Genomic DNA, 16,417 nt, shown 5'->3' on the forward strand with positions numbered 1-16,417 from the left:
TCAATGAAAACGCTGTGTGGGCCTCAGTTACACAGAGCAGTTACCCTCATCATGTCCCTCTTCTCAGTGGACACTGATGCAAAGTAGTCATTGAGAATTTCACCCATTTTCTCAGGTTCAACACACAATCTTCCTTCTTTATTCTTTAGTGGAACAACCCTTTCTCTAGTTAACCTCTTTCTTCTTATATATGAAAAAAAGGCCTTGGGATCCTCCTTAATTCTGCTCGCGAAAGTTATTTCATGACCCTTTTAGCATCTTGATTCCTTGCTTAAGATTGGTCCTACTCTCCCAATATTCCTCCAGGGCCCTTTCCGTTCTTAGCTGCCTAGACCTTATGTACGCTTCCCTTTTCCTCTTGGCTAGTCACACAATTTCTCCTGTCACTCACAGTTCACGAATCTTGACTTTCCTATCCCTTGTTTTCAAAAGGGATATGCCTATCCTGCACTACCTTCAACATATATAGAACATAGAACATAGAAGAATACAGTGCAGTACAGGCCCTTCAGCCCTCGATGTTGCGCCGATCAAAGCCCACCTAACCTACACTAACCCACTATCCTCCATATACCTATCCAATGCCCGCTTAAATACCCATAAAGAGGGAGAGTCCACTACTGCTACTGGCAGGGCATTCCATGAACTTACGACTCGCCGAGTGAAGAACCTACCCCTAACATCAGTCCTATATCTAACCCCCCTTAATTTAAAGCTATGCCCCCTTGTAATAGCTGACTCCATACGTGGAAAAAGGTTCTCACTGTCAACCCTATCTAACCCCCTAATCATCTTGTACACCTCTATCAAATCACCCCTAAACCTTCTTTTCTCCAATGAAAACAACCCCAAGTGCCTCAGCCTTTCCTCATAGGATTTTCCGACCATACCAGGCAACATCCTGGTAAACTTCCTCTGCACCCGTTCCAGTGCCTCCACATCCTTCCTATAGTATGGCGACCAAAACTGCACACAATATTCCAGATGCGGCCGCACCAGAGTCTTATACAACTGCAGCATGACCTCAGGACTCCGGAACTCAATTCCTCTACCAATAAAAGCCAGTACGCCATATGCCTTCTTCACTGCACTATTTACCTGGGTGGCAACTTTCAGAGATCTGTGTACATGGACACCAAGATCCCTCTGCTCTTCCACACCACCAAGTAGTCTACCATTAGCCCAGTAATCCATCTTTTTATTACTCTTACCAAAGTGAATCACTTCACACTTAGCTACATTGAACTCCATTTGCCACCTTTCTGCCCAGCTCTGCAGCTTCTCTATATCCCGCTGTAACCTGCCATATCCTTCCTCACTGTCTACAACTCCTCCGACTTTCGTATCATCCGCAAACTTGCTCACCCAACCTTCTAACCCTTCCTCCAGGTCATTTATAAAAATGACAAACAGCAATGGTCCCAAAACAGATCCTTCCGGAACACCGCTAGTGACGGCACTCCAAGATGAACCTTTGCCATCAACTACTACCCTCTGTCTTCTTCCAGAGAGCCAATTCCTAATCCAAACCTCCAACTCAGCCTCAATGCCATATCTCTGTATCTTTGAAAGCCTCCCACATGGACTTCCCTTCAAGTAGCTGCTCCCAATCCACATTTCCCAGCTCCTGCCAAATTTTGATTTAATTGGCCTTGGCTAGTTAATATGTCATCAAGATCAAACATCAACTATAGCCTTATCAAATGGCGAAGAAGGTTCAAGAGCTTTTATGGTCTGACTGAGAGAACTTTACAACACCGAACCTTGGGAGAACTATGGTAGAAGTACCCATTACTAACAAGATTACTTGTTGTGGTTTGTGTGAGTATGAGGGGGAGGTACTTTTGAAAGATGGAAAGTGTAATTTCTGTTCAAACTCACCCGTCTTAGTGAGAACATTAATTGGCATTGTTGTGAAGTCTCTTACACAAGCAGCTTCTGTCTGGACATCTGGTGGGACATCATAGCTACTCAGCCCAGTCATGCTGTTTACATACACCATTTTCCCAAGGGATCCATCAAAATATTGCAACCAGTCTGAAGGGAAATGTTTCAATGGATCACTTTGACTTTTACAGTCCTCTACAAAACTTGCCAGAAATTGTTCAGCATCTATCGATTTAGTTTGAATATAAACTGGTTCTGACATTTTCTGCATTAAGACAAAATCCTCTGTAAACGGGCTCAAGTTTACAGCAACAGTTCTGTCATCTTGAGACTGGTCTCCAACCTGTAGATCAGAGTGAACATCTGTTCCATTATCAGTCCTTTCATCAACTGTAGGCCATGGCAACTTAACAACACAAGATGTGCTGTTACTCAGGAATTGGACTCTTTCACTTGTTGCAGTATTGCTATCTTCCTGCCAGTCTGCCTCAGTCACTCTCCTCTCTCGAACAGGAGAATGTTCAGAGCTCACCTGAGCAGCTGAGTGTTCTTGCAGCAGAGTTGGAGGTTTTGCACACCGCTGTTCTGGCTGAAGGTCCTTGACACTCTCACAAGGTTGGCAAGTACCTATGGAACTTCTTGCTTTGGACTCTGCACTTTTATCTTCAGCATGCTGTCCTTTAAGGTCCTTTAACTTGGACAATTTTGTAGCGAGGGTTCTTCGAGGCTCCTTGCTAGCTGGAGAGGTTTGCTTGGCTTGTGAATAACCAGGCATTGCAATTGGGGTAGAATGTGCCCTGACCACACAATCAGCAACTGGGAAAGTTCCATCTGAATACAAATTCCTTAAAAGACCACTGCAATCACATTGATCAAACTGCAAACTCTCACTCTGGTTACTAGTTACAGAACCAGCATACCCAATACCTGTATTCTGGTGCAGCCTCTCTGTTCCCAGGATTACAGTCACATTAGATCGTGATGGCCTCTCGGTTGCTTCACCAGTACTGTCCTGAACAGTCACACTGCCTTGAGAAGGGCCTCCAGCATCCTGATCATCACTGATTTTACCATAGTTTCTCCGAAATACATCCAAAGATCCAGCTATTAGGGACATGCCCAGCTTCCTGTGAAATCTTGCCTGACAACATACAGGCTTACAGTTGGCAGGATTTCTGTTCTCCAAACTGGAGCGACATTGTGGTAAGTTCATCTTCTGAGAGATTGTCATTGATTCAGCAAAGCTTCCAGATGTACAATGAGACTGATGAGTATTTGGAATTTTCTGACAAGCAGTTACAGAATCCTGGGTAATATCTCTCCCACTTTTCTGAGATATATTTGAAAGCGCTTGGTCATCAGGCATGAGCTGTCCATCTCCCTTTTTCAGCTTTTCATTCAGAATCTCCCAAGCACTCACTGGGCCGGGACGACAGACATGATCCCTGTCTGAAGAGTTACCACTTAAAGTGCCTACTTCTATCGTTTTTCCAGGGACAATGTGGGTTATCAGACCGGTCATACCCAGTTTCACGATCTTCTTTCCCCCAAGTACCTCGTCCTTCTGCCATTTCACCTCAAGTTCCTGCTCCCCGTGCAGCCCCTCTGCCCACCGATTCCCCTGTGATGCTTCAACCTGTTCCTCCTGTGACTCCTCCATCTGCTCCCGCTCTCCTGCCTGCTCCCTTCGTGACTCCCCCAACTTCTCCCCATCTCCTACTTGCTGCCCCTGAGACTCCCCTTGTGACTGCCTTCCCTGCGACTCTCCCACCTGCGAGTCTCTCACCTGCTCCCCCTGTGATTCCCCTGCTTGCTCCCCCTGTGATTCTCCTGCCTGCTCCCCCTGTGATTCCCCTGCTTGCTCCCCCTGTGATTCCCCTGCTTGCTCCCCCTGTGATTCTCCTGCCTGCTCCCCCTGTGATTCTCCTGCCTGCTTCCCCTGCGACTCTCCCACCTGCTCCCCCTGTGATTCCCCTGCTTGCTCCCCCTGCGACTCTCTCACCTGCTCCCCCTGTGATTCTCCTGCCTGCTTCCCCTGCGACTCTCCCACCTGCTCCCCCTGTGATTCCCCTACCTGCTTTCCTATGCCTGTCTCTGCTAGCTTCTCCACTTGTAAGGGGCTTTCAATGACTGACAAGATCGTACTCTCATTGACAGTTGTGAGTTGGCAAAGAGCTGTGCTAGACTGTACCCGCTCTGTTGGTTGTGTCTGAGAGCTTTTAGATGTACTCAGGTTCCTGAGGAAAATGTTTCCCTCCTTTTCCAATGGAGGCTTGTCACTACAGACTTGCCCTTGACAGGGTTCAGAACCTGCCTCCAACTTTGGATTGCCTGGAACCACTACCTGCCGATGAACTGATTTGGACAGCACTGCTACTCTTTCATGTGAGAACCTGAAATCTAAGCTAGCAATAGCCTGTGGATCAGGAATCTGCTCCTCTATGGGGTCAACCAGTAACTGTTCCTGTCGCAAGAAGGCCTGAACCCCATCCTCCAGCAAACTCAGCAGCTGGTTCCAGTCAGTGAACTCTAGCAAGGTCCTGTTTGTCTCCCAGCAGGCATCGTACTGGCTACGGTCACAATTGATGTTGATGATATAGACAGGATGAAGATCGGAGCCTCCCCGGGGCCCAGTGCCAGGTTCGGGCCGACAGATTAAGCTGCGTCGCCTCAGCAGTGAGTCCAGCTCCTTATGGATACGGGTTTTAAGCACCAGTCGCCGGTTAACAAATATCAGTCGCTGGGCTTTGTTGTGGTGGCCCTGGCGACTGATGAAGCCACTCAGCTGGAACCCATTGGATGAGTGCTGGATGCAGCCCAGTGTTGCTGCCTGCTGAGGGCCATGGATCTGAGCAAAACGGGCCTGAAGGCTACTGACTTTGGGAAGCCTCACCACCAATGAGCCTCCAACCGCAGAGGAGGCTTCATCACGTACAGTGAATGAGACACCAGGGTAGAGAAAGCTCAGAGCCTGTACTCGACAGCGGATCTGCTCCCACTCCATGGGCTGACCAAGGCGGCGTTGCCTCACTGGCAACTGGTAAAAGAGGTTGCAGACAGTGACGGTGGTTCCAGGACTTGGCCTCCCCATCTCAGCCTTATAAACTGATCGGGCGTGGCCATTGCGGAATAGTTTTACCCAAGTCCCGCTGGAACCCTGCGGTCTGCTCACTATCTCCAGCAGCCCTGACAAGTGAGCAATGCTGGCCAGGGCCTCACCGCGGCCCCCTGGACCAGGCAGCTCAAGGTGCTTGGGATTACTGTCATCCTCTCCCCCAGGGTCTCTATCTTTGTCTCCCCTGGGATATGTCCAACCCCTATTCCCAGGGCCTTCGCGCCCCCCTGCCCCAGGGTCTCCCCCACCCCCAGGATCTCTCTCACACCCAGGGTCTCCCCCACCCCCAGGATCTCTCTCACACCCAGGGTCACCCCCAGCCCCAGAGTCTCTCTCACACCCAGCCCCAGGGTCTCCCCCAGCCCCACTGCAGTAGCGCGTGCCCGCCAGCTCCAGGGCCGCGCGCTCCAGCCCCGCCCCGTTATCCGCCACCTGCACGCGCCCAGCCTGCGCGTTCACGCGAGCAGCCGCGCAGCCGCAGCCAGCCTCCAGGCTGTTGAGGAGCAGCTCCTCGAGGCACCGGGCCAGGGAGGGTACCGCTACCCCGGAGCGAAGCGCGGCCTGAATATCGGCCGCCAACAGCCGGAGCCTGCCCCGGCCCCGTTCCTCGGCCGCAGCTCGGTCTGTCATCCCCGCCGCAGGCTCGACCCATCCCCACCAGGCCGCGTTGCCATGGAGACAAGGCACGGGCGCGCATGCTCCCCGCTGGCGGGGTTGTGCGCGTGCGCAGTGCCATCCGTTAGCTCACCAAAAGGCTCCGATATCAATGGCGCTGTATCCCACAGAAATCAAACTGTAACCAGACCCTGACTGACCCAACATCCATCATGTCTGCCTCCCTGCTCCTTTCCCCAAAACCAATGATGGTAAGCTTCCCCATCATTAACGGGAAAGCTGCAGAGGGAGCAGGATTCCTTTAAGTCTCTGTGTAGAAGACCTGACCAGGTGTGTAGGCGAGGCCTACTGGGACTTCAGCAAGGCTTTTAACATGGGACACTGATAGTGAAGGTATTGGATCCAGAATTGGCTGAGTCACAGGGTAAGACAAAAAGAGAAATTGCTGGAGAAACTCAGCAGGTCTGACAGTGTCTGCAGAGAAAATCAGAGTCAACATTTTGGATTCAGTGCCCCTTTGATGAACTAGAATTGATACTGATGGTTTGCGGGTGTTTTTCTGACTGGAAACCGGTGTCTGGTGGGGCCCTTGCTGATGGTGGATTGTGCAAATGATTTGGACTCAAATGTAAGATGGTTGATCACTTAAGTTTGTGGATGATTTGAAAACTGATGGGGTGGTAAATAGTGAGTAGGATAGCCTTATAGCCTTACTTTTTAGGAGTAGACAAGCAGGAGACTGGAAAAACATAGCAAGCCAGACAGCATCAGAAGGTGCAGAAGTTGATGTTTTGGGTATAATCCTTCTTCAGGAAAGGAGTTGGGGTCATGGGTTGCTGCAGATAAAGAGAGAGGGTGTCTCTTACATTTCAGGAGGACATAGACAGGTCAGATGGGCTGAGCAGTGGCAAATAAGACCATTTAACACATCATGTCTGCTCTGCCATTTGATCATGGCTAATATATTTCTCAACTCCATTATCCCCATTACCCTTAACCCCCTCATTAATCGAGAACCTATCTATCTCTGTCTTGAATATACTCAATGACTTGCCCTCCACAGCTGCCAGTGGCAATGTGTTCCACAGATTAACTACCCTGTGGCTAAAGAAATGCCTCCTCATTTCAGTTCTAAAGGGTTTCCACTCAGGCTGTGCCCTTGGGTCCTAGTCTCTCCTACTGGTGGAAATATCTTTTCCACATCCAATCTATCCAGTTCTCTAATTTTCAATAAGGTCTCCCCTCAACTTTCTAAATTTCATCAAGTACAGACACGGAATCCTCAATCACTCCTCATATGACAAGTCCTTAATCTGCAGGATCATTCTTGTAAATGTTCTCTGGTTCCGCTCCAAAGTCAACACACCCTTAGATACAAGGTCTGAAACTGCCCACAATATTCCGAGTGTAGTCTGACCAGAGCTCATACAGCCTCAGCAGTAAGTCTCTGCTCTTATATTCCAACCCTTTTGAAACAGATGCGAATATTCTATTTGTTTTCCTAACTGCTGACTGTAACTGCATGTTAACTTAAAGAAAATCCTGCACTCGGACTCACGTATCCCTTTGTGATTTAGATTTCTGAAGCCTTTCCTGGTTTAGAAAATAGTCTGTGCCTCTATTCCTTTTTCCAAAGTGTATAACTTCATACTTTACCTCATTATATACCATTTGCTGCTTCTGCAGCCTCACTGCTTCCTCATCACTACCTGTCCCTCTACTTATCTTTGTGTAATCAGCAAATTTAGCAACAATGTCCTCAGTTCCTTCAGATTGTTAATGTATAGTATAAATAATTATGGTCTGAACACTGAGCCCTGTGGAACTTCACTAGTCATTAGCTACCATTCCGAAAAAGATCCCTTGATCCCTAACTATCTGCCTTTTACCAGTCAGCCAATCCTCTACTCATCCCAGTAGTTTGCCCCTAACATCTTATCTTATCTCAGGGACCTCAAAGTGAAGGAGCCATTAGCTTTAATCTGCAGTTTGAAAGGGAGACGGTAGAATCAGAAGTGACAATATTTCAGTTGAATAAGGAGAACTATGGAGCTATGAGGGAGGAGCTGGCCAAAGTTCAGTGGTGCAATACCCTAGCAGGGATGGCAGTGGAGCAACAATGGCAGGTATTTCTGGGTATAATGCAGAAGATGAAGGATCAGTTCATTCCAAAAAGGAAGAAAGATCCTAAGAGGAGGCACGGGTGGCCGTGGCTGACAAGGGAAGTTAAGAAACATATAAAGTCAAAAAAGAAAAGGTATAACATGGCAACGATAAGTGGGAAACGGAGGACTGGGAAGCTTTTAAAGAACAACAGAGTATTACTAAGCAGGAAACACACAGAGAAAAAAATGAGGTACGAAGGTAAACTGGCCAAAAATATAAAGGAGAATAGTAAAAGCTTTTTTAGGTATGTGAAAGGGAAAAAAATAGTTAAGACTAAAATTGGGTCCTTAAAAACAGAAACAGGTGAATATATTATGGGGAACAAAGAAATGGCAGAAGAGTTGAATTGGTACTTCAGATCTGTGTTCACTGGGGAAGACACAAGCAATCTCCCAGATGTAATAGTGGCTGAAGGACCTGAACTGAAGGGAATTTACATTAGGCAGGAATTGGTGTTGGAGAGACTGTTAGGTCTGAAGGTTGATAAGTCCCTGGGGCCTGATGGTCTACATCCCGGAGTACTGAAGGAGGTGGCTCGAGAAATCATGGATGCATTGGTGATCATTTTCCAATATTCTATAGATTGCGGGTTGGAGGGTGGCTAATGTTGTCCCACTTTTTAAGAAAGGAGGAAGAGAGAAAACAGAGAATTATAGACCATTTAGTCTGACCTCAGTGGTGGGAAAGATGCTGGAGTCAATTATAAAGGACGATATTACGACACATCTGGATAGTAGTAACAGGATAGGCCAGAGTCAGCATGGATTTATGAAGGGGAAATCATGCTTGACTAATCTTCTGGGATTTTTTGAGGATGTAACTCTGAAGATGGACAAGGGAGATCCAGTCGATGTAGTGTACCTGGACTTTCAGAAAGCCTTTGATAAAGTCCCACATAGGAGGTTAGTGAGCAAAATTAGGGCGCATGGTATTGGGGGTAAAGTACTAACTTGGATTGAAAGTTGGTTGGCTGACAGGAAACAAAGAGTAGTGATAAACGGCTCCATTTCGGAATGGCAGGCAGTGACCAGTGGGGTACCGCAGGGATCAGTGCTGGGTCTGCAGCTTTTTACAATATATATTAATGATATAGATGATGGTATTAAAAGTAATATTAGCAAATTTGCTGATGATACAAAGCTGGGTGGCAGGGTGAAATGTGAGGAGGATGTTAGGAGATTACAAGGTGACCTGGACAGGCTAGGTGAGTGGACAGATGCATGGCAGATGCAGATTAATGTGGATAAATGTATGGTTATCCACTTTGGTGGCAAGTACAGGAAGGCAGATTACTACCTAAATGGAGTCAAGTTAGGTAAAGGGGTAGTACAGAGAGATCTGGGTGTTCTTGTACATCAGTCAATGGAAGCAAGTATGTAGGTACAACAGGCAGAGAAGAAAGCTAATAGCATGTTGGCCTTCATAACAAGAGGGATTGAGTATAGAAGCAAAGAGGTTCTTCTGCAGCTGTACAGGGCCCTGGTGAAATCGCACCTGGAATATTGTGTGCAGTTTTGGTCTCCAAATTTGAGGAAAGGCATTCTGGCTATTGAGGGAGTGCAGTATAGGTTCACGAGGTCAATTCCCGGAATGGCGGGACTATCTTACGCTGAAAGGTTGGAGTGATTGAGCTTGTATACCCTTGGGTTTAGAAGACTGAGAGGGGATCTGATTGAGATGTATAAGGTTATTAAAGGAATGGACACTCTGGAGGCAAGAAGCATGTTTCCGCTGATGGGTGAGTCCCGAACCAGAGGACACAGTTTAAAAATAAGGGGTAGGCCATTTAGGACAGAGTTGAGGAGAAACGTCTTCATCCAGAGAATGGTGGGTGTATGGAATGCTCTGCCCCAGAAGGCTGTGGAGGCCAAGTGTCTGGATACTTGCAAGAAAGAGTTGGATAGAGCTCTTAAGGATCGTGGAATCAAGGGTTATGGGGATAAGGCAGGAACAGGATACTGATTGAGGATGATCAGCTATGATCATAATGAATGGTGGTGCTGGCTTGAAGGGCAGAATGGCCTACTTCTGCACCTATTGTCTATTTACCAGCCTCCTGTGTGGCACTTTGTCAAAGGCCTTCTAGAAATCTAATATATCGCATTCATTGTCTCTCCTTTGCCTAACTTGCTTGTTAGCTTCTAAATTTCCAGCTCGGCGAACAGAACCACAACAACGAGCACCCGAGCTACAAATCTTCTCACAAACTTTGTTAGCTTCCAGTAGAATTCTAACAGATTTGTCAGGTGTGACCTCCCTTGATGACTTGATGAAACCTTGCTGACTCAGTCCTATTTTACCATGCACGTCCATGGAGTCCACAGTGTCATCCTTAAGACTGAACTCTAAAATATTGCTAATGACCAAGGCCAAGTTAATCAGCCTCAAGTTTCCTGTCTTTTGCTCCCTCCTTTCTTAAATTAGGGTGTTACATTAGTGACTTTCCAGTCTTCTGGGACCCTCCTTGACTCCAGTAATTCCTGAAAGATCACTATCAGTGCCTCTATAATCCCTTCAGCTATCTCTTAAAGACCTGTGGGGTGTAGTCCATCTGTTCCTGATGATTTATCCAGACCTTTCAGCTTCTCTAGTATCACCTCCTTAGTGATGATCATTCCTGTTTCTCTCTTACCTTTATTATCTAAAATAATTCTTGCAGTCTTCTTTTATATTACTAGCCAACTTACTCTCTTATTTCATCTTCTCCCATCTTTTTGCTTTTTTAGTCATCCCCTGCTGGTTTTTTAAAAGCTTCCCAACTCTCTGACTTCCCACTAATCTTCACCACATTGTCTGCTTTCTCTTTTGCTTTTATGCTGTCTCTGACTCCCCTTGTCAGCCATGGTTGCCTTGTCTTCCCCTTAGGATATTTCTTCTTCCTTGGGATGAATTTATGATGTGCCTTCCAACTTACCCCATAAACTCCTGCCATTGCTGCTGCACAGTCTTCCCTGCTCGGTCTCCCTTCCAACCAGCTCTGGCCAACTCCTCCCTCATGTCTTTATAGTTACCCTTCCTCAATTATAAAACCTTTATGTCTGATTCCAGCTTCTCGTTCTCAAACTGTAGGGTGAATTCTATCATATTGTGGTCACTGCCCCCTTGGTGTTCCTTAAGTCTCTTTAAACTTCACCAAATTCAGAATTGTCTGTTCCCTAGTGGGTTCTACAACAAGCTGCTCCAAAATAATCTTGTAGATATTCCACAGATTTCTTGAAATCTACTGCCAAACTGATTTTCCCAGTCTGCCTGCATATTGAAGTACCCCATTATTATTGTAATAGTGCCTTTCTTACGTCTCTTTTCTGTCTCCTGATGTATTTTCTTCCCCACATCCTGACCACTGATAGAAGCCTGTACATAATACCATCAGGGTCTTTTTTCCTTTGCAGTTCTTCAACTCTACTCACACAGATTCTATGTACTCTGTCTCTATAGCACTTCTTGCTACTGATTCAATTTCATTTCTAACTAACAAGAAAACCCACCTCTCTACATATTTGCCTGTCCTTTCAATTGAATATGTTTCCTTGGAGGTTTAGATCTCAGCCCTGATCCCTTTGCAACCACATCTCTATGATGTTCACAACAGCATATCTGCCAATTTCAATCTGTGTTGCAAACTAATTTACCTTTTCTCATATTTGTATGCATTTAAGTGCAGCACCCCCAGTCTTATGTTGACTGCTCCTGTCCCCCCCATCATGTTTCTTTCTCCTCTGTGCCTGAAGTTGTAGTGCTTTTATAGCAGACTAGAATGGACTTGGTATTGTGTAATGTGACAGAATTAATTAATGTCCTACTTTAAACCGAAATAAGAGCAGCTATGTGGGCATTAAAACTGAGCTAGCCTAAGTGAACTGGCGCCCTAGGCTAGGGATTATAAATGTAATTTAGGTTGAGATAGATTTTTAATCATTAAGGGAATTACAGGGAAAAGACAGGAAAGTGGAGTTAGGATTATTATATCAGCCATCAGCTCATTGAATGGTGGAGCAGATTCACTGGGCTGAACGGTCTACTTCTGTTCCTCTGTGTTAGTCTTAAAATTAGAGAAGCAGTGACAGGCTTTTAAGGAGCTATTTTCCTACTAAGAAGACATTTTTCCTACTATAAAGAAAAATTTGAACAGCAGTACCAACAATCCATGGTTAAATAAAGTAGTTAGTGAAAGCATCAAAATTATGGAAAAAAGCATATGTGCAAAAATGGGTGGCAGATCAAATAATTGTCAGAATATGAAGAAATCATTAAAGAAATTATAGCTGTACACATAGAAAAACTCAAGGTATTCAATATTCAGTGTAGTTTCATCAAAGGTTAAGTTTTGTAGCTCTTTGAAGAAGTAACAGTTAAGGGGGAAAGTCTAGATCTACTTTATTTGGATTTCCAGAATGTATTTAGCAAGGTGCTACATCAAAGGTTATTATGGAAAACAAAACTTCATAGTGTGGGGGTAACATTTTAACGTGGATAGAGCATAGAATCCCTACAGTGTGAAAACAGGCTATTTGGCCCAACAAGTCCACACTGACCCTCTGAAGATTATCCCACTCCCACTCCCCCACCCTATTACTCTACATTTCCCCTGACTAATGCACTTAGCCTACACATCCATCAACACTATGGGCAATTTAGCATGGCCAATTCACCTAACTGGTTGCCAGAACACAGAAAGCATGCATAATGGGTCTGTATTATTGACAAGATGTGATAAGTGGAGTCCCACTTATCATGTGGCATGTTCAGCAGCCTCTCTCGGGTGTTTATTAGATCATAGACCATAAGAAATAGAAGCAAAATTAGACCTTTCGGCCCATAAAGTCTGCTTCACCATTCAATCATGGCTAAAAACTGAAAGAACTGCAGATGTAGTAAATCAGAAACAAAAGCAGAAGTTGCGAGAAAAGCTCAGCAGGTCTGGCAGCATCCATGCAGAGAAATCAGAGTTAACATTTTGGGTCTGGTTCTGAGGAAAGATCTGATTTTGTTTCAGTCAAGGCTGATATCTTAACCACCTTCTTCTTTCCAATGAGACAGACTCAAATCTCTCAGCCTTTCCTCATAAGAGCTTCATAGAGCATAGAAAAATACAGTGCAGTACAGGCCCTTTGGCCCTTGATGTTGCGTCGATCCAAGCCCACCTAACTACACTAGCCCACTATCCTCCATATGCCTATCCAATGCCCGTTTAAATACCCATAAAGAGGGAGAGTCCACCACTGCTACTGGCAGGGCATTCCATGAACTCACGACTCCAGACCAGGCAACATCCTGGTAAATTTCCTCTGCACCTTTTCCAATGCTTCCACATCCTTCCTGTAATGGGTCGACCAAAACTCTACACAATATTCCAAGGGCGGCTGCACTAGCGTTTTTGTACAGTTGCAGCATGACGTTACGGCTCCAGAACTCAATCCCCCTAACAATAAACGCCAACACACCATATGCCTTCTTAACAACCCAATCAACCTGGGTAGCAGCTTTCAGGGATTTATGCACCTGGACACTGAGATATCTCTGTTCATCTAGACTGCCAAGATTTTTACCATTAGCCCAGTACTCTGCATTCCTGTTACTTCTTCCAAAGTGAATCACCTCACACTATTCCACATTAAACTCCAATTGCTGCTTCTCAGCCCCGCTCTGCGTCTTATCTATGTCCCTCTGTAACCCACAACATCCTTCAGTACTGTACACAACTCTGCCTTCTTAGTGTTGTCCACAAATTTACTAATCCATTCTATGCCCGCATCTAGATCATTTATAAACATGACAAACAGCAATGGCCCCAAAGCAGATCCTTGTGGTACACCACTGATAACTGAGCTCCAGTTGAACATTTCCCATCAACTACCACCCTCTGTCTTCTTTCAGCTAGCCAATTTCTGATCCAAACCGCTAAGTCACTTTCAATTTTGAAACTCCATATTTTGTGCAATAGCCTACCGTGTGGAACCTTATCAAACACCTTACTGAAGTCTATGCACATCACATCAACCACTTTACCTTCATCCACCTATTTTGTCACTTTCTGGAAGAACTCAATAAGTTTAGTTAGACGCACCTTACCCTTCATGAAACAGTGTTGACTATCCCTAACCATTTATTCCTTTCCAGGTGATTATAAATCCTATCTCTTATAATCTTTTCCAACACCTTACCCACGACTGAAGTAAAGCTCACTAGCCTATAGCAACACAGAACAATACAGTGCAGAACAGGCCCTTCAGCCCTCGATGTTGCACCGACCTGTGAACTAATCTAAGCCCATCCCCCTACACTATCCCATCATCATCCATATGTTTATCCAAGGACTGTTTAAATGCCCCTAATGTGGCTGAGTTAATTACATAGGCAGCAAGGCATTCCACATCCTTGCCACACTCTGAGTAAAGAATCTGCCTCTGACACCTGTCTTAAATCTATCACCCCTCAATTTGCAGCTATGTCCCCTCGTACAAGCCAACATCATCATCCAAGGAAAAAGATTCACTGTCTACCCTATCTAATCCTCTGATCATCTTGTTTGTCTCTATTAAATCCCCTCTTTGCCTCCTTCTCTCCAATGAGAACAGACCCAAGTCTCTCAGTCTTTCCTCAGAAGACCTTTGCTCCAGACCAGGCAACATCCTGGTAAATCTCCTCTGCACCTTTTCCAATGCTTCCACATCCTTCCTGTAATGGGGCGACCAGAACTGTACACAATATTCCAAGTGCGGCCGCACGAGCGTTTTGTACAGTTGCAGCATGACATCACAGCTCTGGAACTCAATCCCTCTGCCAATAAAACCTAATGCACTATATGCCTTCTTAACAGCACTATCACCCTGGGTGACAACTTTCAGGGATCTATGTACATGGACACCAAGATCCCTCTGCACATCCACAGTACCAAGAATCTTTCCATTGACCCAGTACTCTGCCTTTCTGTAATTCTTCCCAAAGTGAATTGCCTCACATTTATCTACATTGAACTCCATTTGCCACCTCCCAGCCCAATCTGTAATTTATCCAAGTCCCCCTGCAACGTGCAACATGCTTCGACACTGTCCAACAGTCCACCGATTTTAGTGTCATCTGCAAACTTACTAACCCATCCTTCTATGCCCACATCCAGATCATTTATAAACATGACAAACAGCAATGGCCCCACCTATGCCTGCGTCTAAGTCGTTTATAAAAATGACAAACAGATCCTTGTGGCACACCACTAGTAACCGGACTCCAGGCTGAATATTTTCCAACAACCACCATTTGTTGCCTTACAGAAAGCCAGTTTCTAATCCAAACTGCTAAATCACCCTCAACCCCATGTCTCTGCATTTTCTTCAATAGCCTACAATGTGGGACCTTATCAAATGCTTTACTGAAGTCTATGTGCACCACGTCAACCACCATATCTTCACCCACATGCTTGGTCACCTTCTCAAAAAACTCAATGAAGTTTGTGAGACATGGCCTGCCCTTGACAAAACTATGTTGACTATCTCCAGTTAAATGGCTACTTGCTAGATGATTATAAATCCTATCTCTTATAATCCTTTCCAAAACCTTTTCTACAACAAACGTAAGGCTCACTGGTCAATAATTACCTGGGTCATCTCTGCTGCCCTTCTTGAACAAGGGCACAACATTTGCAATCCTCCAGTCCTCTGGTACTAAACCTGTAGACAATGACGACTCAAAAGATCAATGCCAAAGGCTCCACTATCTCCTCCCTATCTTCCCAGAGAATCCTCAGATAAATCCCATCCAGCCCAAGGGACTTATCTACTTTCACACATTCTAAAATTGATAACACCTCCTCAGTCTTCTCTTCTACAACGTTCTCCTTTTCCTGAGTGAAAACAGATGAGAAATATTCGGGTTGCACCTCTCCAATCTCCACAGGGTCCACACACAACCTCCCCTTTCTGTCTTTGACTGGCCCTATTCTTACCCTAGTCATCTATTTATTCGTCACATACCTGTAGAAAACTTTAGGGTTCTCCTTTATTCTCCTTTATTGCTCCCTCCTTGCTCTTCTTAACTCTCTCTTTAAAACCTACCTAGCTAATCTGTAACTCTCCATCGCCTCATCTAAACCATCTCGTCTCATCTTCACGTAAGCCTCCCTCTTCAGCTTAACAAGAGATCCAATTTCTGTAGTAAATCATGGTCCCTTGCCTTATCACTTCCTCCCTACCTGACAGGGACATACCTATCAAGGACACACAATATCTGCTCCTTAAACCAGCTCCACGTTTCGATTGTCCCCATTCCCTGCATTTTGCTACCCCATTGTATGCCTCCTAAATCTTCACCTGGACCATCTCTGACACTGAGAGTCATAGCGATGTACAGCATGGAAACAGACCCTTCGGTCCAATCCGTCCATGCCGACCAGATATCCCAACCCAATCTAGTCCCACCTGCCAACTCCCAGCCCATATCCCTCCAAACCCTTCCTATTTATATAACCATCCAAATGCCTTTTACATGTTGCAATTGTACCAGCCTCCACCACTTCCTCTGGCAGCTCATTCCATACACGTACCACCCTCTGCGTGAAAAAGTTGCCCCTTAGGTCCCTTTTGTATATTTTCCCTCTCACCCTAAACCTATACCCTCTAGTTCTGACTCCCCAACCTC

The 16,417-nt window shown here is 45.6% G+C and overlaps 2 protein-coding genes across 2 annotated transcripts in view; one reads left to right on the forward strand and one right to left on the reverse strand.

Moving 5' to 3' along the window:
* Window positions 1–5,701, reverse strand: part of mlh3 (mutL homolog 3 (E. coli)) — a 28,076-nt gene extending 22,375 nt beyond the window's left edge. The window contains exons 1-2 of the mRNA XM_072567827.1: window positions 5,341–5,701; window positions 1,882–5,229 (exon numbers count right to left, since the gene is read on the reverse strand). Coding sequence (XP_072423928.1) covers window positions 1,882–5,229; window positions 5,341–5,632 — 3,640 coding nt within the window. The 5' untranslated portion in view covers window positions 5,633–5,701. The remainder of the gene's footprint in view (window positions 1–1,881; window positions 5,230–5,340) is intronic.
* A 197-nt stretch (window positions 5,702–5,898) lies between these two features.
* The window catches only part of erg28 (ergosterol biosynthesis 28 homolog), a 39,969-nt gene continuing 29,450 nt past the window's right edge, over window positions 5,899–16,417 (forward strand). Inside the window, exon 1 of the mRNA XM_072567955.1 lies at window positions 5,899–6,041. The gene's annotated coding sequence lies outside the window, so the exon portion shown is untranslated. The remainder of the gene's footprint in view (window positions 6,042–16,417) is intronic.

This window comes from Chiloscyllium punctatum, chromosome 4 (genome assembly GCF_047496795.1).
Source record: "Chiloscyllium punctatum isolate Juve2018m chromosome 4, sChiPun1.3, whole genome shotgun sequence".
NCBI lineage: Eukaryota > Metazoa > Chordata > Chondrichthyes > Orectolobiformes > Hemiscylliidae > Chiloscyllium > Chiloscyllium punctatum.